This window comes from Hyperolius riggenbachi, chromosome 4 (genome assembly GCF_040937935.1).
Source record: "Hyperolius riggenbachi isolate aHypRig1 chromosome 4, aHypRig1.pri, whole genome shotgun sequence".
Classification (NCBI taxonomy): domain Eukaryota; kingdom Metazoa; phylum Chordata; class Amphibia; order Anura; family Hyperoliidae; genus Hyperolius; species Hyperolius riggenbachi.
In genome coordinates this window covers 402814139-402839724 of record NC_090649.1, presented here as the reverse complement: position 1 = coordinate 402839724, position 25586 = coordinate 402814139, and the positions used below count along the sequence as shown (strand labels likewise).

Genomic DNA, 25586 nt, shown 5'->3' with positions numbered 1-25586 from the left:
TGGTAAAACAAAGTTTAATCAGTCGCTACATGGAAATGGCAACAAACTTGTACACAGCCTGCCATTAGAACTTGTTGTAGTGAATATTGTAGATAATTTCAAAATAATGTTTTGATAGTCTCCTTTAAGAAAAAATATAAAGGGCTACTTAAGTTTCTAAAAATAAATAGTAGACTGTTGATCCAAAGACTTGTTCAGTTGTTAGAGGGGAAGGAATTTCTTGCTAAGCAGGTCCATATTTTCTTTTTCTTTTTTCTTTTTGCCTTTCCCTGCATTAGCAGGGGTTTTACGAACTGACTCATCTCTAAAAATGCAAAGGAAAGTAAGATGTATCCTGTTCCTGTTAAAGCAATATTACAAGCAAATAGGGGGAAAAGGCATTTTTCTAAGGGCCACGCTACGAATTTAAAGCAAACCTGTGATGGGGAATAAGAGGGGGGGGGGGGGTGTTTGTTAAAATTTAGATAGCGGAAAGCCTCTGGATGGTCCGGAGTATCCCCAGATCCTCTTCAGCAGAACCCTATTGAGCGCATCCATACTGGGCATCTGCAAGTACGGTCCTCACATGCCCAGTGGGATGAAACCACTTGTGCACAGCTTTTGCAACCAATGGGGAGGGGGAGGGGTGGAATTGTCTCTAAAATATGGATTGTCTGTCCTTCCAAGTAAGAACACTGGGGTCTATTCACTTTATGTGTGCAGGCAGCGTTGCTTAGGCTGGTAACTCGTGATGTACATGCCATGCATGCATTATGAACTATGATTTATGTTATCTATGGGATACTTGAGATTGTAAACAAGTGTGAGAGCAGTGCAGGTGAACAGTACAGGTGCTCACTGCCTGGGACCACCACTCACATGCTACATTATAGGGGGCAGAGCAGGTAGACCCCCAGTCCCCTTACCACAAGTGAGACCACCCACAACTATGACCCATACAAAATACATCTACACAGTTCACACTGCAGTGGTTAGGAGGGGGCATTAGAGGCAATCTGCACTCGGAGCCCTACTAATCATGTAATTGCATTATTATGTGCAACCAATGTCTCTCTCTAGGATAAGAAAGATAGTATACATATTTCAGCCTTTGCTAGATTTGGTACTGCAGGTGCAGGCGCATTTGCTGTGCCTTTAGAGTAAACCAGAGCTGGTAAAACGTTTTATACATACCTGGGGCTTCACCCATCCCCATACGCATGGATCGCTCCCACGACGCCGTCCTCAGTCTTCCCGCAGCTCCAATACTGGGTCCCCGCACTTCCATCAGTTGGGCCAGTCAAACTTTATAACTTTATAACTTTATAAGTTGACCCCTGTGATTTCTGCTTGGTGAAAAGTAAAATGATATCATAAATAACTTCAGTATACATTTCAAATAACTTCAAATGGCTAATATTTTGTATTTTCATTTTTTTTGTAATATTTGTATAATATATTAGTTTGCGTACCATTTGTCAGAATGCTTGAAATTGTAAAAACCTCTAAAAGGTCGAGGTTATAAACACTTTTCAACAACACAATCACCAAGCTTAACAACATAATTAGTAAGCTAACTAAATACCCTACTCCTAAACCTATTTACAATGTATCACTTTGTGCACTGACTAGCTTGTGGTATCAAGCCAAGCACTGAACCCCAGACAAGAAAACATGTATGGTATGTAGCATACACTAGCTACCATTCTTCAATCTTGTCTCATTAGCAGGTTCAAAAAAATGCCAGCTTAGCGGTGAAGTAAAAGCTGACCACAGATGTGACCTTTGACCTCAATATTTACACTGCTGCCAGTAATACACACAAGCAAGCTTTCTAATATCACATAAAAGTAACCAAGTCGGCATACAAAACATGTACACAAGTACACAAAAATGTTTGGTGTAGCGGATCTGTGATGTCTTATTACATATGCCTGTAATAACCTGTTCTGAACCCTCAGTACTGGGCTAAGTGAAATCAGAGATTGAGTGGAAATCATCAAGTGTACACTACTGTATTTGTGTGTTGTTTTGCTCTGTGACCGGCCCAAACAGGTTCTCTTACATTCCAGGGCTACATCATAAAATGATTCCACCAGTCCTCTATACAACATGCCGAAAAGCAAACTATTTTAGTAAGATTTTTAAATCAACGATGTGGCTCATAGAAGGTCAAAATTAGTATTATTTTTTGCATGGGTATATAGGATAGGGTCAGATTTCTGCAAAGGCCACATAAGCTGTGACCAAGGGATGCCACTAATAGAGGGATTCCATATGGAACAGAGGGGCTGCTGAAAGGGATGAAGGTCTTCAAGTAGCATACATTTTTATTTCAAGCTAAATAATTTGGGCAGCATGGTGGCATAGTAGTTAGCATCTTCACCTTGCAAGCGCTGGGTCCCCGAATCAAATCCCAGCCAGGGCACTATCTGCATGTAGTTTGTATGTTCTCCCTGTGTCTGCATGGGTTTCCACCCGGAACGCCAGTTGCCTCTCACATCCCAAACACATATACAGATAAGTTAATTGGCTTCCTCCTAAAATTGGCCCTAGCCTACGATACATGCACTACACAATATATACTGTACATAGACTATGGTAGGGATTAGATTGTTAGCCCCTCTGAGGGACAGTTAAGTTACAAGACATTATACTCTGTACAGCACTGTGGAAGATGCCGGTGCTATATAAATACTGAATAATAATAATTTCAAAATTCCAAAATATTTCATGAAAATTATTTTCCTTGTGATTGTTGGTAGTGAAGTTTTCATTTTCATACCATCAGGGCCTCCAACATAAAGTATTGGTAGACATAAAGCCATGTACAACACACAACTCTTTAAGTACAAGGAGAAAGATAGTTGCCATCCTCTCCTATAAATCTGTTCAGGGCAGTGGGTCTCCAGATACCAATATTTCTCCTGCACAAGCTTGTGACTCATGATGTCATTTCCTCCAAGTGTGCAACCCCACATTATTGAGTTTGAATGTCCAGCAAAAATACTGAGATGTTAACCACAACCTATGTACTGAACCCACCTCAGTAGTTCAATGTCAAGTGGCTCTTGAGGGACCTGCTCCCGGGCCCTATAGCAGCCACTATGGAAGTTATGGCTATTATTTTGCCTCTACTCAAGAGATGAAAGCCACACCGACATAGGGAAAAGATACTGGAATTGAGCCATGCAGCCAAGTATTGTCATCATGGAGTCAGTTTTGGCCATACACATACACGAGTTGAAAGTTTTAGGAAAACAGTCCTATCTCACACTTCATCACAGTATTCAAACTCAAAACACACCTATTTTCTCAAAGCTTTCCAAACTTGAATGCTGGCCAATGGCAGTGATAAATAACTGATTTGTATCTACTTCTCAGGGAATTTTTTTACCAGATGTATATGTTCTGCTTGACAGTGTTGACCACACACGAAGTGGTCAGTAATACAAAAAAAAAATGATTAAAATTTCATTGAGATTTCTGACACACACCCATCATGTTTAATGGCCAGATGAGTATTTCTTTGGTTTGATTACACGCTTCACTTCTTAGAACTTTGAGTAGTTCAGTGTATTCACAGTTCTAAGAAACTCATTATCTCAGCCTCCGTGATGGACAGGGTGTCACACAAGATAAATAACAACTCTGAACTTGGAGTAATCCAGACCAAGTCTAGCAGAACATTATTATGTACCCTTAAATCAAAACCAGAAGCATCACATACATTGTTGGAGATAATCTTATTGATACTAAGTGCCAACATTTTCTATAGCCACAGAACTTATACAGCAAAAAGCAGATACTTTTTTTTTTAACAATCTACAGACTAGCTTTTCAAAAAACCTACTTAAAAAAATAACAGAAGTCATTGCAGGCAACATATTGTGATGACAAGATAGTTTTTTTTTAAGCTTTTGATGCTTAGACCATCTCATTCAGGCAATATGACTTTAGATGGCTTGAGCTTTGAAACTGGCAAAAAAAATTAGCTGCAGTCAAATTAAAAACTATTACCCTTTGTTTTGTCTTTTTGTTTTTCTTTTTAAGCGTGTTTTTTCTTTTTAAGACTGTACACATGCCTGATTTGACGTCAGAACGACCGGTCGTTTGGACGTCCAAAAGACCCATCGTTCGCGGAAATCCAGCGTGTGTATGGGCCTTAAGAAATGATGTATCGTCCAGCCGAACGACAGACTGTACACACGCCTGATTTGACGTCAGAACGACCGATCGTTTGGACGTCCAAACAACCTGTCGTTTGTGGAAATCCAGCGTGTGTATGGGCCTTAAGAAATGATGTAACGTCCAAACGACCAGTCGTTCTGACGTGAAATCAGGCGTGTGTACAGTCTGACGTTTGGCTGATAAGAGCGGACTTGAGCGATCCGCCAAGCAGATCAGCCGAACGACCCATTGTTCACGGAAATCCGGCGTGTGTATGGGCCTTTAGACAGTGTTTGTATAAGTCTTTGTTACTCTTGTGGCATACAGAAGGAATTGCAATGGGGCTACGTATTTGGGCACTGGTATGGCAAAATCCAAAATGCAACAGCATAAACAGTTTACAGTATTATAAAATTACACCATGAGTTACATAAAAAGTCTAGTTGATGTAAAAGAATTTGACAAGTGTGGTTTAGAAGCTTAAATTAATACTTGTGAGAATGAAAATAGTTGGACAAAAAGACAGAAGAAGAAGGTAGTGAGTGAAAAGAAATTGTGATGATGACAAGCTTAATGTTTGTTCCAAAGTTATACATTTTAGACCTAAACTTTAGATACAGACTTTTTAATCTTAGACATCCATATGATACATATTAACCATTGGCAAGCATCACATTTTCAGCCAAGATAAAGGAAATAAGTGATGCTCTGCCTGGGAGATCACAGCTAATGAAAAGGGAATCTGTTGAATAGATTAGTGATACAAGAAAAGCTATATATAAAAATATATATATATAAATATATAAAAATAACAAAAGTTGAGAGATCCTTCACTAAGTTAGAGTATCTATGATCTATCTGATCTTGCATTTTGACCTATATTTATACTTTTCATGTATTTGTTTATAGTCAATTTTTAAGGATTCCACCCAATACCATAGCAGCTACTGGCACCACCCCTAGTGCATTCCTGGGAAGAGCATGAATTTCAATAATAATGGGAACATCACTGATCTGACTGCTTGCCAGTTTCATAGATCAGATTCTTACTTGTGCTGTTCCATGGCACATTTCCATATTCCTTGTATAGGTTGTTCACAGGGAGGGGTATTGTTATCTTTTTTAGGATGAGTTTCCTTCTCAACACACAAAGGACTGGAAGTTGTGGTTTTGAAGACTGATCCATAGTTACGTAATTGAGACAATATTGTGCTTTCCTCATTCTAGGCTAAATTAGGTACATAAAAAACAGTAGGGTGAAACTTATGTGTAAGTGCTTTTCATTTGTAAAACCAAGCCTTATTTCCACTCTTTACTCTCTTGGAAGTTCTCATGAATTTTAGAGTGTCTTCAAGAACTAGTTGAGATCATTTTCTGCTGTTTTCTGTAGACAAAACACCAGCTTTGGACATTTATTTGTAAAGTCTAGACTGCCATGGAAAATACAAAGAATTTAAGCTCTTGGGAATCTATGAGACCCCTCCAAGACCCTTATCCAATAAACTTTTTTCCCCTGAGTTTTCTACCAGAAGATAATTTTTCAAACTTTTCAGCACTTAGCAATTAAAAAAAGTACTAAAAATACTATCAAACTTATATTGAGTAATTGCTTGAATGGTGGAAGCTTAAGGCCTCTTTCACAGTAGGACGTTGCGGTTTGATGCAACGTTAAAGTCGCAACGCAAACTGTGACAACGCAACGCGCCCACAAAGTCGCAACGCAGCGTTACCAGTGCATACCGCATATAAAGTAGAAAATACAGGCATCGAAAAGTATTTCTCCAAGTCATTACTGAGCATGTGCAAACAGTGTAACGTAGCTGTTAACAGTGTATAACGCACTGCATGCAGTACTCTCACTTAACGTGCAGTGTGAGACACCTACGGAACGTGTGCACTCTGAATGGGGCATTGATTTTTCATTGCAGTGCGTTATTCTGTGTTAAATGTTGTTTTAACATGCGACTTTAACGTCGCACTGTGAAAGAGGCCTTAAAGGACTACTGAAGTGAAAAGAATATGGAGGCTGTCATATTCATTTCATTTTAAACAGTACCAGTTGCTTGGCCGCCCCGCTGGTCTATTTGGTTGAAGTGGTGTCTGAATCACACCAGAAACAAGCATGCAGCTAATCTTGTCAGTTCTGACAAATATATCAGAAACACCTGATCTGCTGCATCCTTGTTCATGATCTATGGCTAAAAGTATTAGAGGCAGAGGATCAGGAGGCTAGCCAGGCAACTGGTATTGCTTAGAAGGAAAAAAATATGGCAGCTTAGGTATCCCTCTTGCTTCAGTTGTCCTTTAAAGTTCATTTATTGGTAAGGTGTGAAAATATCTCCTTGGAGAAAATTCAGGAGAAAAGATAATAGGATATGGCCCCAAGTCTCTTTGCAGTCACTTAAAGTTTTACTTTAGATTATTATTTAGTATTTATGGTATATAGTGCCAACATCTTCCGAAGCGCTGTACAGAGTATCTTGTCTTGTCACTTAACTGTGCCTCAGAGGGGCTCACAATTATATCCCTACCATAGTCATATGTCTATATCGTGTAGTGTATGAATCATAATCATAATTTATGGCCAATTTAGGGGGAAGCCAATGAACGTATCTGTATGTTTTTGGGATGTGGGAAGTTGTGCTAACCACACAAAAAAAAAATGCATATAAAAACGCATGAAAAACGCATTACATTGCGTTACCATTGACTTTCTTTATGTGCGTTTTTGAAAAATCTGCAACAAAACCAGCATTTAAAAAAAAACGAATCAAAAACGCATATGCGTTTTTTGATACAGACCATTGACTTTCATTAGCGGCAAAAATGCTGCATTTTCCGCAACACTAGCATTTCTGCTAAGTGTGTTCCTAGCCTAAAGCGGATACAACATGGATCTGAATCCTATATTGGTGTACATATTACAAAGAGGTGCAATAACCGTGCTTAAATATGGTAGAAAATGTAAATAATACCAGTAATCATGCCGCTAAACCGTGAGGGCTACTACTCTCACATGAGAAGAAAATATGCCACCACTAATTTTTTTGATTTCAAGGGACTGAGTGTGATACCAGTAAACAAACAAGTAAATGTAAGGAATAGCAGAGATGCCACCGCTGAAACAAGCGGCATGTCGGCTATCTCCGCGTATCAGCCTGCGGCCTCTGCCGTGCGGTTACATGCTCAGGTTATGCCTGGTCCTTCCATTGCTCACAGGCAAAGGGCTACACGCGCGCGAGCAGAGCGACAGGACCTTTATGCAGCTAAGAGGGAAGTCAGCTGATCATGCGGTCAGCTGACTCCAGCTAGCGTCCGGATTGGCTGAGTGACTGGGGCGGCGGTGTGGAGCATGTTGAGTATATATAGAGCAGGCCTGTCAGTAGCTCCGCGTCTGCTGTTGCGAATGCTATAGTGTGTTATCGCTCAGACCCTAGTCAGATCTTAAAGTGTGCTAGAACCAGCCGGAGCTGGGGATCCACACTTAGCCAGATTCTGTTGATAGCTGTAAAGTACTATTGCATTGTTTATTTGTAATGACCTTTTGCTTGCTCTGACTATTCTTCCGTTTGTCGATTCTGTACCTCAGCCTATCTGATTCACGTTGCCGACCCTGCCTGTCCCTGACGTTTAATCAGTCTTCCGCTTCTGTACTGTATCTGTCCGCTCGTTGCTAACTCTGCCTGTCTGACTTTGCAACCCGCATCAGTGGGCTCTGCCACTGGTGAGGGAATCTTACACCAACCTCTCCGGTGTAGGATACTGCTGCTTAGTTTGGGATACCCGCCCTTCAGGTATCCACAGGCTGCAGTACTATCTGTGTCACTTGCTCCTAGGCTGCAGTACTGTCTGTGTCACTTGCTCCTAGGCTGCAGTACTGTCTGTGTCACTTGCTCCTTGGCTGCAGTACTGTCTGTGCCACTTGCTCCTAGGCTGCAGTACTTTCTGTGTCACTTAGGCTGCAGTACCAAATGCATCAACTACTCCTAGGCTGCAACACAGTCTGGTCCACCTGTTCCTCAGGGGATCCTTAGTCCAGTATTACTGGGATTATTCCTCCTTGTACTGTGCACCAAACACTACCCGATTGCAGTACAGTCTGAATCACTTGCTCCACAGGTGATCAGTTGTACAGCACTATTGTATTCCTTCTCTTTGTTGTGGTACATATATACTCCTTGGCTGCAGCACGGTCTGTCTCATCCGCCCATAAGGTGAGCACCGGCTGCAATACAGTCTGGGTCACCCACTCCTCGGGTGAACTCTCTCATCCGTATTACTGTTACACCAAACACTGTCTCCCATTGGTTGTCCAGTGTCAGGCTATACTAGTATTATTGGTGATTCTGCAGATCACCACATAATCAGGTATAGCATCTGTATTATTGGTGATACTGCAGATCACCAATGATCAGAGATCTCTGTGTGCTGACACCAATCGTTACAGTATCTATGTGGTTAACGGAACCGCTAGTTTTAACACTTTGATAAAGATTTATCGTCTATTCCAGTTTATTGTCTATTCTGGCATGCAAATTAACTCACGCCTCTATTTAATGTACATTATAAAGCATTGTACTGCACTGAATGGTAGAATACTAATGGGGCAGTGGTCTAATGGATTCTGTATTGGGCAAGGGGTACATCACTCCATACACCTTTTTGATTGGAGCATTATCAAATGCTTGCCCGATTGAACTGTTATCCATTCATGTATGTCTAGCTTGAAAGACCAATATTGCAAAATTTCCAAAACGTAAATGTGTATGCAAATGTACATTTGCCCCAAAGCAAAATGCACTATAAATTCACTATAAATAGGTCGCCATCACTTACAGAATTTAGTTAAACATGACTGTTCTGAGGTTTTTTTTGTACTGCCCCATCTCCTGATGGGGATTCTCAGGGTTTGTTCTAAGACGGAAAGCCTGAATAATATGACAGTGTGATGCTAATGAGGGAATTGTGGGACACTGTGGTTTTATGCTGTTTACCGGCCTGCCCACTTGCTGCTACGGTTGGAAGCCTGATATGCCCTTTTCAAGATATGTGTGAAGGTGCAAACTTTTGTGTCCAATTAAGGTACTCTTTAGGTTTAATACAATAAGCATTTTTTTACAGTTTACACTACAATCATTAGTGAATTTTTATCTTCCTTTGCAAACTTGTGGAACTGGACTACTTACATTGTATTAACCCTCATGGTGATCGTTGCTGCTACATTTATCCTAAGTTATAATATACAGAATTTAAAGTCATCCACCCCAAAACATCGATATCCAGCCATCAAGATCCACACAAGTCTGAGGCGGTGGCGATACTTGTAATTAATTATTCTAAGAGCTGGATTCGACTATTTCTCTAATTTATTATAAACCAGCAAATACTAAATCACATCGGCCTCTTTACCTTTTGGTATGGGTTGGATAAAGCTCGCCTTTTTTCACCTTTTGGACTATGCGTTGAAAACTTGTCAAAACTGCCAAAACAGTGTACAGTAAATGCACCAATCATTGCTTAGAGAAAAAAAAAAAACAAAAATACATTCAAGTCAGGTGCATCTTGACATGAGTGCTCAGAAGTAGAGGACAAAAGCATTGTGTTTGATGTCTGCCCTGGTCAAGCCACCTGAATCCATCAAAGCTACCACTAAAATGATTACTAAAGCACATGCTGAAACATTTTACGTGAATAGTCAAATGATTAACAGAATAATTATGTAGCATGAAAAGATGGCCAGTTAATAGGGAGCAGAAGGTCTCTCTTACACACTACAGGCATTCTATTCTAGCACAGCTGGAGTTAGTCCAGGTGTAAAGGCTGATAAAATGGTTAGTTAACTACCAAATATACTATCTCTGCCCTCTAAAATGCTAAGAAACATTCCTTACAAAATAATGGTTGAAAGGTGACCAAGTGACTATCTGTAGCCTTCTTTTAGCAAACCAAGCAAATGCATTTTGAGTAAATTATTTGAAAATATAGTTAATAATAATACGCAATTGAGTTTTCTCCTAGGTGATATTTTAATAATAAAATGCCTTTTAAACTAACAGCAAACAAGAAATTGCTAAGAATAATTTTAACAGTACCTTTTCACCAACTTTTTGGTACTTTTTCAATTGTAAAATGGTGAAAAGTTATTTTAAAGAGAATATGAAAATTAACTCCTAGTAGAAAACGCAAAGGCCCATATGCAATTAACTTTTTCTCCTAAGTTTTCTCCTAGGTGATATTTTCACAATTTGTCAGTAAAATGCCTTTTAAGCCACCAGCAAGCAAGAAAGTACTCAAAATAATTGGATCTAGTTTATAGAGAAGTTTCTGGATCGCCCTCACATCTACTGTTAGTGGGATTGGGGGCCTGGGTTAGCTAGAAAAGGAGGTGCGGCAGGCTGGACTATGTTTTGGTGGTGGATGTAGGCTAAGCCAGGAATAGGTTGGTTTTCTTCAAGCCTGCAGCTGAACCTGTTAAGTGCTTCAGCAAGCTCAATGCTGGGAGTTGCTCGTTGGGGGGGCCTTGTAGTTTGTGGCCGCTTTGAGTCCTTTCCACACCTCTCTCGCATTGTTTCAGCTGAGGCTCAGTCTCATTTTGTCCAAGTGGGACCTCTTTGCAGCTCTCAATTCCCTGTTTAGGTAGTTCCCGGTTTTATTGAAGTCTTCCCGTTTTCCAGACTTATGCGCTTCCTCTTTGGTTTGTCGAAGCAGATATAACTCGTTATTAAACCAAGGTTTATTATTGGGAAAAACTCAGTAGGTCATTGAGCGGATGCAAGTCTTCTTTCAGAAATTGATATAGGAGGTGATGTTGTCTGCCCATTCGTCCAGGTTGCCGTTTGGGGTAATAAGGACTGACCAGGCAGTGCAGTCAAAGCAGGCCTGTAGTTGTTGTTTAGCCTCATTTGTCCACTTTTTGACTGTCTTGAGAGCTGGTTTGGAGGACTCAAAATGCCTCCTGGAGGTGGTGATTAATTGGATGAGGCAGTGGTCAGAGTTTCCAAGGGCGGCCCAAGGGGCAGCTTTGTAGGCATCCTTGAGGACAGTGTAGCAGTAGTCCAGATTTTTTGCTGTTCCTGGTTGGGCATGAGATGTGCTGAAAGCAATGTGGCATCTCAGAGCGAAGATTGGCTTTGTTGAAGTTCATGACATATGCATCGGGGGGATGTAGACTTCTGCAAGTGCAGAAGAGGAGAACTCTCTTGGAGAGTATGTAGGTCTGCAACTATTAATGGGAAGTTTTAGGTCAGGGAAGCAGCATTTGCTTAGAATGGTAGTGTTCGGGCACCATGAGTTGATGTAAAAGCAGACACAACCACATCTCTTTTATCCAAATGGTGTTGCATCTCTGTTAGCACAGAAGAGGCTGAAGTTAAGGGGATGTAGTCTGGGATATACACATATAGTACTATACCTACTAAGAAATTTCCCAGTATAGGAAGAGTTAAAAAACTTGAGTTGTTATCTATGCAAAAGATGCTTGGAACAACAAAGAGAAATCGAGAGCCCGATATGGTGTAGTATTGTTAAGCTGGTTGTGGTTAAAAGCAAAATATTTAGATATACTCACAAACATGGGTTACCCATAGGCAACCACTTCAAGTGCAGGTGGGGAGTATTAGAACCTGACCCCACTCAGGTTTTTAAGATGTCGCTCTCTGTAGATAGGAAACGGGGTAGCACCCCTCCACCGAGGGTGGACTCAAGATTTCAGCAAGGCTTGGTGTACAGAGGCGCCAGAGTAGAATAAAAACGTTTAAAAACCGTCTAAAAGAGGGGGATGTTCAGGTGGACTTACCTCCCTCAAAAATATAAAACTCAATTGAGTCACAATATATCAATACAAAAATATTTTATTGAACTCCACTTAGTGCAACGCGTTTCGCAGGTGTGGTCCTGCTTCATCAGGCAAACAGGAGTATAACTCAATGGGTCTAGATGCAGAAGTGAGCGCCTCCACAGAGGCGCTCACTTCTGCTCACTTCTGCATCTAGACCCATTGAGTTATACTCCTGTTTGCCTGATGAAGCAGGACCACACCTATGAAACGCGTTGCACTAAGTGTAGTTCAATAAAATATTTTTGTATTGATATATTGTGACTCAATTGAGTTTTATATTTTTGAGGGAGGTAAGTCCACCTGAACATCCCCCTCTTTTAGACGGTTTTTAAACGTTTTTATTCTACTCTGGCACCTCTGTACACCAAGCCTTGCTGAAATCTATGCAAAAGAGTTTGTCGACAACCTGTCGAATTCAGTCCGGTTTCCTGATCAGTGGATAGAAGCCAGCAGTGCGAAAAAGATACTAATGAGGTTTTACTGCAGAAATGTTGTAAACAGTAGCAATGACAGAAAATAAAAACACAAGACTCTTTCTATACTACTAATGTTCTATTTATCATTTATACTGCACAAATAATTTATATCATAAGTTTACATTCAGAAGTGACCAAATAGTACATAACCCTCAATTTTAACACCACCTCTGGAGGTGGGAGAGAACCCCATGTCCCTTGTCACTGAGTCAAGGGAGCTGATGTATGTTCTGTCAGTCCTTGTAAAGTAATAATCTGAACACTGAACATTTGTATAGCGCTTTCCTCCTGTCGGACTCAAAGCGCTCAAGATCTGCAGCCACTGGTACACGCTCAAGAAGCGCTCAAGAACTCCTTCAGATACTCCCATGTCAAAGGCAGTGCCTTTATCCAGTACACTATCCAGTACCCCACAATGGCAACACAATTAATTAGATTTTCTTTGGCAGGGCCCACACATTTTTTTGTATTTCATTACATGTAGTGTTAATTTAAATTTTAATCTTGGACCATTTAATATCATTACTTTAAAGCCAATCCTGGGAAAGATAATGAGCTAATTAAGATAATTTTCATCACAAACACATTTTAACAACTTAGATGAGTGCTAAATTGGCTAACATTCAAGTGTGGCTCATGAGTTCCAAATCCTTGAATTGCTGACTTAATTTAGCTGTCCCAGTTCCATGATCATCTCTACATATAAAGTAATAATGTTTACTTAGACTGAAGCATTACAATGAGGTAAGATAAAACACACACTAAGGCCCATATGCAATTAACTTTTTCTTCTGAGTTTTTTCCTAGAAGATAATGTTTCATTTTCTATTTAGAATACCTTTTCAGCACTTTCAGCACAGTACTATTAAAACTATTTTAAGTATTTTCTTGCTTGTTGGTGATTTAAAAAACATTGGGGTTGATTCATCAAACAGCGGTGGTATTACCCTGCATGCACAGCACACAGCAATATCACCATTACTTCCGTGTGTAAGTACCATGAGAATCGCTAGTGGTGCGACCACTACATAACGCACAGTACCATAGTAATGGTCACACTATTGGAGTACCACGTGTCACGCTACTAGCATATCTCACGGTACTTACACGTGGAAGTAACAGTGATATTGCTGTATGTGCATGGTAATGTTACTGATGTTTGATGAATCAACCCCATTGGCCCATATGCAATTAACTTTTTCTCCTGAGTTTTCTCCTAGGAGAGAATGTTTCATCTTCTCTTTAAAATAACTTTTCAGCACTTTGTATTTGAAAAAGTAGGAGGAAAAGTACTCTCAAAAATATCTTGAGTATTTTCTTGCTTGCTGGTGGTTTAAAGGGTATTAATTGACAAGGTGTGAAAATAATATCTAGGAGAAACGTTAGGTGAAAAAGGTAGTTGCATAAGGGGCATGGGCCCATATGCAATTAACTTTTTCACCTAAGTTATCCCTAGGAGTTAGTTTTCATCTTCTCTTTATACTTACCTTTCAGCATTTTATAATGGAAAAAGTACCTAAATGTAGGTGAAAAAGGACTATTAAATTTATTTTGAGTATTTTCTTGATTGCTGGTGGTTTAAAAGGCCTTTAAGATACGTTTTGAAATAACCTCTGAGAAAACTATTGTGCCAGGGGCTCATGCAATTCACTTTTCACCTGCGTTTTCTCCTAGGTGATATTTTCATACCCTGTAAATAAAATGCTTTTTAACCACTTGAGGACCCACCCTTTACCCCCCCCCCTTAAGGACCAGCGTTGTTTTAGTTGATCTGTGCTGGGTGGGCAGTGCAGCCCCTAGCACAGATCAGGGTGCAGGCAGAGCGACCAGATCGCCCACCTTTTTTCCCCACTAGGGGGATGATGTGCTTGGGGGGTCTGATCGCTCCTGCCTGCCTGGGTGTTGTGGGGGGGGCACCTCAAAGCCCCCCTCCGCTGCGAAATTCCCCCCCTCCCTCTCATCCCTGTCCCCCCTGGCAATCTGGGCTGCACAGGACGCTATCCGTCCTGTGCAGCCAGTGACAGGCTGTCCCCTGTCACATGGCGGCGATCCCCGGCCGCTGATTGGCCGGGGATCACCGATCTGCCTTACGGCGCTGCTGCGCAGCAGCGCCGTACAATGTAAACAAAGCGGATTATTTCCGCTTGTGTTTACATTTAGCCTGTGAGCCGCGATCGGCGGCCCGCAGGCTATTCACGGAGCCCCCCGCCGTGAATTGACAGGAAGCAGCCGCTCGCGCGAGCGGCTGCTTCCTGATTAATTGGCCTGCAGCCGGCGACGCAGAACTGCATCGCTGGTCCTGCAGCTGCCACTTTGCCGACGCGCGGTATGAGTGCGCGGTCGGCAAGTGGTTAAACTACCAGCAAGGGAGAAAATACTACAAATAATTTTGGCAGTTCCTTTCCACCTACTTTTGGTACTTTTTCCATTGCAAAGTGCTATAAAAGATATTTTAAAAAGAGATTAAAAAGTATCTTCTAGGAGAAATCTCAAGTGAAAAAGTAAATTGCATATGGGCCCTAGACCCCTTGTTCAATTCACTTTTTCTCCTAAGTTTTCTCCTAGGTGATTTCTTCGCACCTTGGTCTATTTGCAATTCACTTTTTCACCTGCATTTTCTCCTAGGTGATATTTTTAAACTTGTCAATAAAATGCAGTTTACACCACCAGCAAGCAAACAAATACTCAAAATAACTTTGATAGTACTTTTTACCTATTTTTTTATACTTTTTCCATTGCAAAGTGCTAAAAAGTTATTTTAAATTGAAAATGAAAAATTATCTCCTGGGAGAAAACTGAGGTAAAAAAGTGAATTGCATATGGCCCCTTTGCAATAAAAATTCCCTTTAACATGTACAAAAGACATTTATATTGCAAGCATTTATACCTACCTGGGGCTTCCGACAGCCCCATGTTTGCCGCGGGCTCCCTTGCCACCTATCCAGGCCGCTCTATGTCTCTGCTGGCCGGCCCAGTAAATTCACCACCAATTTTCCCCAGTCACACTCCACTGCGAATATGTGGCCCGGCTGCAAGCATGCCCCAAGTGCTGTGTCTGAGCAGTACTAACTGAGCAGACACAGAACACTCCATGCATCAGAAACACGATAGGGTCGCACATGTGCAGTGGAGCATGACTGGGGATGACTGGCAAATTTCCAGCCAGCAGAGGAACAGAGTTACCCAGGAGGACAGGGTGAGCCAACGGTGTTCATGGGGCTGGAGGAAATCCCAGGTAATTATAAATACTGCAATTTAATAGTCTCAGGTTTCCTTTAAGCCACTAAAAAAGAAGAAAATACTCAGAATACCTTTGACAGTACACCTTCACCTACTTTTTGGTATTTTTTTTAATTGCAGAGTGATGAAAAACTATCCCCCAAGAGAAAATGGAGGATAAAAAGTGAATTGCATAAGGGCCTAGGGGTAGTAGATATGGGTTTAGCAGATGATGATAAATATGCAATAATTGAAGGTGGAGGGCAGGCATTCCATGGATGTGGGTAGGCTAGGAGGGATAGCTAGACAAATATGAAGACAGGATGTGATGCAACAAAATCTTGCTTTATACAAAATGAATGAAAGATACTTGGCTGAAAAAGAGGAACTTAGTATGCAGGGATGTCATTACCTGTTCAAAACTATTTCAAACAATCTCCAACATTGCACAATCTGAACTTTAAACATAAAATAAAATCTGGAAACTATGTTAGGCAGTCACTCGGTCCCCTTTGTGTAATATTATATTTTGTTTAAAGATCAAAGAGCCTTCAGTGTGAAAACTATGCCCTAAGATCCACTCTCACTTGAACGAGGCAGCGGGATCAGTCTGCACCTCAATGAGATCGTGATAAAAGATGTTTCATGAGATTTTTCAATTTCCTCTGATGTGGTTTCTTGATGTTGATAAAAATGTTATTTCCCATAGACTACTGCAGTCTAAATGATGTGAAATAACACTGATATATTGATGGCTCTATCTCATTTCCTAGAACGAAAGAATGCCTGCTTTATCATGATAGGTGCTTAGCTTACATTCAGGAAATAGCTTCATTTACAGTATCAATATTACAGCGCTGCAGATTTAAAGTAAGCCTGGAGGGAAAGAAATGTGGCAACAGCCATCATGGAATTCATTGTATAAACTGGACTTTCCAGGCAGCAGTGGTGATCCTTATTCTCTATCAGATATCAGACAGAGCTCACACCTCTTTGAATCACATGCGTTTCACCACAAAGCAGAAAATGCATGCAAACTCGCATACAATGTAAGTCTATGGGTTGCACAAAAATTGGATTGTGCGTTTTCCAATGCAATTTTATGTGCATTTCAAAATCGCACAGCAAGTTCCTTCATTCCGCATACTGTATGCAAATCACATGTGATTCGCATGCAGGGCCAGTTCTGCAATGCAGGAGCCTCTAGGCACAGGTGGTCTGGCACCCTAAACTCCGCTCCTCAACACAGGCCACACCCCCAATGAAAAAATGTTTCAACTCTAATCCCTGCAACTGTCCTTAGGATGTTACACTCTAATCACTGTCTCGTGTCACCGAGGAGGGCATAAGACTGTGATTAGAGTGTAAGATCCTAAGGAAAGTTAGTGACATAATGCAGGGATTAGAGTTCAGAAGATTTTTTTAAGCATTAGACTGTATGCTCATGATGTCAGTGATACGAGGAAGGCCCTAAATTGTATGACAGCTGCAGGCTGCACTTTTGTATTTGTTCCCTAAAATCAAAACACATATTGGAGATGGAGAGGTAATGTCTTGACTTTATAGGACAGCTGATGCCACATTCTCACTGCCTCCAATGCAGGTGTCCAGTGCATAGGTACAGTCAGCGGCACTCACCCTCCGCCCTGCTAGCAGTGGTTATGCATTACACCAGCAGCGTTCTTCTATGTTGTAAGGGCTCTCACTTGATGACCTCATCAATTGTGGACCCTTACAACACAGAAGAACGCCACCGAAGGCAGAGGGTGAGTGCCGCTGCCTGTACCCATGCACTGGAGACCTGTATTGAAGGGAGGGAGAATTAGAGCAGTGTGGCATCTGGGGAAATATACACACAGCAGGGAAGGAGTGCAGCAACGGCGTCTCTGCCAAATTTATTTGTGAACGATCGCATCTTGGAGTAGGTTATTCAAATCAAGTGGAATCAAGACAGAAAAGCTGGTGGGCCAGTCAATCGAGATAAAAACTAAAATAATTCAGCAGATAGTATTGATATATACAGTAGATTGTAAAATAGGCATGCACTAATCTTAGCAATTCAATAACAAAAATGTTACAGTCACTCCCTGGCTTTTACTAATCTAATATGAAAATGTTTGCAGAGGGACTCATAGATATCAGCTCCCAAAGCACCGATTTCTGGACACTGGTAATATAGGTAAACCGGTTTGGAGTCAGAGCCAGTTTAATGGGACTGGGGCACCAGGGCAAACTTAAGCTGGGGGCCCCTCCCTCCAATCCCAAAGATTGGTCCCCAGCCCAACCCCCCCCCCCCCCCCCCCCCCCGACTGCTCCCCAAGGTGAGCGGCAGACAGGAGGTAAATACTTTACCTGAATCCATGCCGGCCTGGTTGCCATGGTTTTCACCGCCTCACCTTCTCCTTTGCTCCTTTCCTCCTGACGGTGAGACGCACTCATCGCAGCATCAGCAGAGCATCTCTTCCCTCCTCACAGGCATGGCCATGCTGACGTGATGGCATATGCCTGCTACAACGGGGACAGCGCCGCTGCAGCTGTCCACAGTGCATTGGTTTCCTCACCAGGAAGAAAGGAGGTCGGCGGTAGGCAGAGAAACCCATGGCAACCGGGCCAGCGTGGAATCAGGTAAAGTATATGCCTCCCTGCTACCACAAGCCACAGTACCCAATGGCCCGTGGCACCAAGGGGAGACAGACCCTTGGGGGGGGCCCTATGAACATGTCGACCCTTCTCTTTTCTTGTAATGTGCCTTAGAAAGAGCCGCCAGAGACAGGTAAGTCCCTCTGCTTTGTATTGATTCACTTTACCAACTTTTTATGCCATCTATCTAGATTTTGTTAAACAAGCTGCGAGCTTTAGGTAGGTGGAAGAGGGACAAGGTTTCTCCACATGTTGCTTCGTCCAAGATGTTAGCTAAGGCAGAACAGCAGGATGCAATCATGCAAGTCAACACTGCAAAGAACTGAGATATGCAAGAATAAAAAAGAGTGCTATATAGAGCTGCATTTTATCACTGCTGTATAAATCAGTGTTAAATAAAACAATAGAAAGATTTGGCCAAAGATAATGTTTCTTTTTATTTGAACGTTTATATTAAGTCTATTTATAAAAGGTATCAGTTTAAAAGTTGCTAGAAAAAGGCTGTTATTGCTGCAGAAACCATGGTGATTTTCCAGAGATCCATTGATCCATCACCACATTTATGAAACTCGCTACATATCCGCATTTAAAGAGATTTCCATTTTGAAGGATTGCCACTTTGCAGTTTGAAGACTAACGGTTTTATAATGATCGCTATATTAAAGGGCGATCCAACTGATCACCACTATGTTGATTGCCGACTTACGATCACCACCTTGAAAGTAAAGTAGAGCACAGGACAGGTTAATTTTCTTAGGTTTTTTCCCTTAAAGGGAAGCAGGGCCGGATTTATCCATAGGCACAAAAGGCACGTGCCTACAGGCGGGACCATCTGTGAGAGGCGGCTCGCTAGTGCCCTTTCCTCCCTCCCTCCCTGCAGAGTGTGAGCGGAGCATTAGGTATGAGAAGACTCACCGGAATACGACATGCCAGCGATGACCGCTTCTCTCCCTGCATCGCTCCCAGCGTCATCTCCTAGGTAACAGAGTGTCTCCTTACTGTGACGTGCCTACACGTACTGGCGGCAGCGCGTCACAGTAAGGAGACACGCTGTTACCTAGGAGATGACGCTTGGCGCGCTGCGGGGAGAGAAGTGGTCATTGCTGACATGTCAGGTCCCAGTAAGTCTTATCATATTTCACGCTCCGCTCGCACTCTGCAGGGAGGGAGGGAGGCTGATGTTATACCTGTTGCCGCTGATCTGAGGTCTGCTATCATGGCACCCAGCTGCACCTTTCCCACCCTGGTGACCACCCAGCCCCAGTCAGCCTGCACCTTACCCACCCTGCCCCAGCCAGCCTGCACCTTACCCACCCTGCCCCAGCCAGCCTGCACCTTACCCATCCTGCCCCAGCCACCCAGCCAGCCTGCACCTTACCCACCCTGCCCCAGTTTTGCTGAGACAAAACAATAAATCTGCTTTAAGTTTTTTTCTTAAACATAACATAAAACTGTGGGATATCTAAAAGTAATTTTTAGAAGTGGGAAGATAGATACAGTTGTTTATCATCACTTTGTTTTCACTTAAAGAGGAACGCCAGTGAAAATAATGTAATAAAAAAAGTGCTTAATTTTTACAATAATTATGTATAAATGATTTAGTCAGTGTTTGCCCATTGTAAAATCTTTTAAATCCCTAATTTATATTCTGACATTTATTACATGGTGACATTTTTACTGTTGGCAGGTGATGTAGCTGCTGCATGCTTTTTTGGCAGTTGGAAACAGCTGTAAACAGCTATTTCCCACAATGCAACAGGGTTCACAGACAGGAAACTGCCAGGAGTACCACGGTCCTCAGAGTTTCTTGTGGGAGGGATTTCACCACAATATCAGTCATACAGCGCCCCCTGATGGTCTGTTTGTGAAAAGGAATAGATTTCTCATGTAGTGAGCCTCCCTGCTCACCGTACACTATTTTTGACAGTTGGATGGAACAACGGTCATTCGCTAAGTATTTTTGAAAATAAAGAAAACCCTGAGAATCCCCTATGAGGCGATGCGCTGGTCTAAAACCTGTTGATTCTGTCAGATTTCTATTACCTACTGTAAGTCACAGCAACATAGGATAAAAGTAATTTATGACTCATTTGACTCCAGGAAAATGTACGGTACTTCTTATTTGTATACATGTACTTTAAAGTTTCCAATTTTGCGATAGTGGTCCTTTAAGTACCTCTTTACGCATATTTATTTGTTAAGAGTTCTCCATCATTCTGTACTAATGCTTTTCAAACATTATTTAAGCATTTTATTAACTAAAAACACTTAAACAGGTAAATTGTTTTTTTTTTCTTAAACTTTCTTCTCAACACTCACTGTACTAGATTGACTGTGTCAAGTTCAAGTACCACCTGAGCCCAACATGAGTACCATCTGGGGCACTATACTGAGTGCTGAGAACCTGGGTCTTATTACAATGAAAGAGTTGATGCTGCTGACATCAGCTGTGATAAGTACAGAATTATATGGAAAGGCACTGAGTCACTGCAGGTCACCCTCTTATTATAGAACAGATGAAAGTTTTCATAGCTGAGCTACATTCTTGAACTGCTGATAACAGAATGCAGAGCAGCTCACAGTGTTGGCGCACACAACCTCAGAAGATAATTACTTTGGTCCTGTATGGAAAAATGTTGGACAAGCCTGTTTTGATGAATTTATTACACTTACATTCTAGATATTGCTATCAATAACTTTCATGTTGTCAGTGGCGTAGCTAAGGAGCTATGGGCCCCGGTGCAAGTTTTACATTAGGCCCCCCAGCACTCTATACATAACAATTGATATGTCGCACCAAAACATGCCAAGGACAACCACTGTGTCAGAGGTGCAAGAAGGGGATGGGGAACAGTTTGTTAATGATTACTACTATTCAAAGCATCTATAGAAGGGATTATTACAAGCACGGGACCAATAGAGAGCTAATATTGAAGTTGAGGGAGGGCCCTACCGGCCCCGATGCGGTTGCAGCCTCTGCAACCCCTATTGCTACACCCCTGCCTCTTCTGGGAGAAGTCAAATTGGTTTCTTTGAGTATAATTATGTGTACTGAAAAGGATAACTTTATTACAGATTCTAAAGCCTCATACACAGACATGCTCAAGGGCAAGGCATGTTGCATCCCAGTCCCTCCAGTGACAGGTTGTGGCTGATGCTTGACAGATGGATCACTAGCCTCCAGGCTTCTGCTGCTATGCTAAGGGGTGGGGAGCGGTGGAGCACACACAATACTGCAGAGGATCACTGGTAAAGGCATCAAGGGTGATTGGAGACTGCTGTATACTGTACATGCTAGGTTCTTGCCAGAGGCATTGGCAAAATTGGCTGTTTGTTAAATGAGGAGGGGGACCCTGATGAGTTGACCAGGAAAAAGTTTGTGACCTCACTTTAGATATGACTAGTTAGTAAAATATTTAAATCAAACCAGCCTAGCGTCAGAGTACAGCAGTGTTCACACTGTGTTTCTGCTACTTGTACATTGGCTGTGCTCATTCCAGCTTGGAACTGAGAGGGACAAGAGGCATGCTACTTTTATTAATTAGTGAGTGGCATGATGGCTAAGTGGCTTGCACTCTCACCTTACAGCACTAGAGTCCACACCTCAATCTCAGCCAGGACAGTGGCATAACTACAATTCAATGGGGCCTCCCTGCTAAACTTTGATGGGGCCCCCACATTTTCACACCTCTTCTCTAGCCTCTCCTTGGTGCCCTTCACGGCCTTGGGGTCCTTCTCACAAGCAAGGTGGCTGACCGCACATGACGCCAGGTGACGCCGCATCCTCAGACGACATCATGCGCCAGGGCTGCATCCGGGTTGCCCCAGGCCTCGCATTGAAGGGGGCCCCACCGTGAGCAAGAGGGGGTAACAGTGCAGGAAGGAGGAGCAGCAGGCACATCGGCGGGGGTTGGCCAGACTTCCCCCCTCACTTGGGTCCCCTCCTTCCGCGCTCCCCCTTCAGATATAAGATCAGTGTCAGCAGCAGCAGGCGGGGAATGACTTACCAATTCCACATTGCAGACGCCGGAACACTGTGTGCCACCATCTTATATCTGGAGGGGGAAGCGTGGAAGGCGGGGACTAAGGTGAGGGGGGGTCAGCCCCCCCTGTCGCTGTGCCCGCTGCTCCTCCTTCCAGACTACCTATACTGGGTATACCTATAGGTAACTACGTATAGCTGGCTAGTGGCTACCTATACTGGGGGCAACTATACTAGCTACCTGTACTGGGGCAACTACACTAGCTATCTATACTGGGACAAATATACTACCTATACTGGGGGCAACTATACTAGCTACCTATACTGGGGCAACTACATTAGCTACCTATACTGGGGCAAATATACTACCTATACTGGGGGCAACCCTACTAGCTATCTATACTGGGGCAACTATACTAGCTACCTATACTGGGGAAACTATACTAGCTACCTATACTGGGGAAACTATACTGGCTATCTATATGGAGCAACTATATCTTGCTACCCACCAACCTATACTGACTAAGTTTGCCTCAGGCAACAAAAAGTCTTGAACCTGCCCTGCTCACAGGGATCATAAAACAAGTGTGGCCATCACGATCGTCACACCCACAACAGGTGTAGCCACAAAACACCTGATCTGAAGTATGGTCCCTCGTATCAGAGGAAGGGAAGGTTAGTAGTTGGGCCCACCCACAGCTCTGGCCCGCTGCTCCCCTCTAGTTACGTCCTTGCAGGGCACAATTAGCATGGATTCTTTTTAGATTCTTCTCAGGTATGTGTCTGTTTTTCCAAAAATGTTACTGTTATTTGGTTTCCCCTAAAAATAACCTGCCGTAGGATGTTGTAGGGGCATTGCATTAGTTTGCTGAGAAACAGCAACATTACCTGCTTCCACATTGTGAGAAAATGTCACTTTTACATGAATGCATAATGATAACTGATCCTTACATGCCAATGTTCCTGCTTGGCAGACTGGCACCCGGCAGTTCATCCCACTGCAGAGTCCAAACTGGAAAATGTCCAATCATGTCCTTATCTTTGTGCTAGGAAAGCAGCTGTTATCTGGGCAGTGTGCCCATTGTGTCACTAAGAAGACAACACAGGAATGAAGTCACAAGTGTCAACTGACTAGAGATGATCAATACGATGCTCATTTTCAGGTTTAAAAATGTCACTGTAAACTGCAAGCCGCTTGGAATTGGGCCAACTGAATGCAATGGTTCCCGATTTGGTTCGGCCCAATTGCAAGTTTCATGCATTTTGCAGCAAAAATTGCATCATAAATTGCATTGTAATGGTTAAGGGCTCTGCCTCTGACACAGGAGACCTGGGTTTGAAACTCGTCTCTTCCTATTCAATAAGCCAGCACCTATTCAGTAGTAGGAGAACTTGGGCAAGACTCCTTAACACTGCTACTGCCTACTGTGCATGCCCTAGTGACTGCAGCTCTACCACTTTGCGTCTGAGTTGCTGAGTTACTGGGGTCAGCACAAATGTAGGGCAAACAGACTGAGGACTGGCAAGGTTCTCATGAGAAGAACACAATAAGAGCTGGTACTACTGAGCTGCTGGAAGCGGGATTGGGATTAGCAGAAATGAAGTCAATGTACACAAAGTCTCAGGCAAGATTATATGATAAGGGAGCCTGCCCATAGATGCCACCACCCAGAAGAGGATTAAGGTGAAGTGGGGCCCAAGGCAAGATAGCACTTTTTTGCCCACCACTGATAGTCACCTGGCTTTTCTAATTAGATTTAGTGGGGGATAGCATCCATTAGGCCCCTAGACTCTCTCCAAGTCCTAGGCAGCTGTCTAGGTTTGCCTTGTGGATGATCCAGCTCTACCACCACCCCTACAGACAATTAGCATTTACAAACATACAGTGTTTAATCCATACTGTATTATGGGAGGCACTGACATGGTCAACAAATAGTTATAATGCATAACAAAACGTTTTTATTTTCCATCGTTTGTGTCTCGAATTAACGTATAGACTGTTAAGGTGGCCACTAACACTCCAATTTCTAGCGAAAAATCATTTGAGTGATCAGAAATTCTGATCAGAAGTGAAATATTGTAATACATCGTTCACTACATCATCAACAAACCAATCTTTGCTTCCTATCTATCACAACCAACAAGAAAATCCAAATTTTGGTTAGACGAAAATTCATTCGGCCGACATTTTTTTCACTCGCTCATAATCGATTGTGTCCACCAACTGAGATTATTAACAACCAATCCGATCAAAATTTCTGATCGCTCGCACGATTTTTCGCTAAAAATTGGACCGTTAGTGGCCACCTTTAATGTGTGTCTTCAATACATTTCTACCCACGACATGTGCTCTGTTAATGTTTTCTGCTCATGTGCACTCGGTTAATATGCAACGCAGACTGGAGTGCTACTGAGACAATGACAGCGCCTAGGACAACTTTTAGCCTGGAAACACTCTTTGACCAGTGACAGACCGTGACAACACTTTATTTACTGAGATAGGCTGAGACTATAAGAGACTGAAGCTGCACTGATAACAGACTGCTGTTCCTGTGCACCTTATGATTTTACCTGCTGTCCAATTACTCCAGATGCTCACTTCAATCCTCAAATAGAGATTTAGCGAGGGAAGGAAGACACAGACTACAGAACCTTTATAAGATGGGGCCAAATGTGAGGGTGTTGCTTATCGTATCCTTCATCTGGCTGTGCCAGTGAGGACTCCCTAGATGTTGATCCTAAAAGTTTGAGTGCTTAAAGCCGGATTGACAGACTTAAAATCAAATTCCATTTACCCACTGCTATGTGTTTATGAAGTAGTCCACATGCAGTCTGTATTGCAAGAATTCCAATATAATCAGAAAAATGTCTGCTGTAATGAATCCAGTCTCAGTCAGCCTGGCTCTATTCTGGTACATGACTGGGGAGAGTGAAGCTTGTTATCTCCCCTTCCACATTCTTGCTCCTTACTATTTGGCTGAGGGCAGTTCAGTATGACAGGAGGCTGTGAAAGGAAATACACCTCACACCTCTGCAGAAGCTGCCGAATTATGATCTATGCTGTGTTAACATGTGTTTACAAAGCAAGCTAGATATGACAAGGCAGGTTCTGCAGAGCTCAGTGGGAAGGAGGGCTGAGAAAAAAAGAGTAAGGGATCATATCAGGATTGGCTTCAATCAGAGGCAGTAAAGATGGAAAATGATTGGAACAGTTGTCTCTTTATGCACTTTATAAAATTCACTGAAAACCGAAAAGTGGACAGTACAATACATATGTTATGTA

The 25586-nt window shown here is 42.4% G+C and overlaps 1 protein-coding gene across 2 annotated transcripts in view; it reads right to left on the bottom strand.

Moving 5' to 3' along the window:
- The window catches only part of LOC137504197 (transmembrane protein 87A-like), a 234116-nt gene that overhangs the window by 82130 nt on the left and 126400 nt on the right, over positions 1 to 25586 (bottom strand). The window contains exon 1 of one of the 2 annotated variants that reach the window (XM_068232294.1): positions 18034 to 18234. The exons of the other annotated variant lie outside the window; for it this stretch is intronic. Coding sequence (XP_068088395.1) covers positions 18034 to 18120 — 87 coding nt within the window. The 5' untranslated portion in view covers positions 18121 to 18234. Of the gene's footprint in view, positions 1 to 18033; positions 18235 to 25586 lie in introns of those variants that run through there. 2 annotated transcript variants of the gene reach the window in all.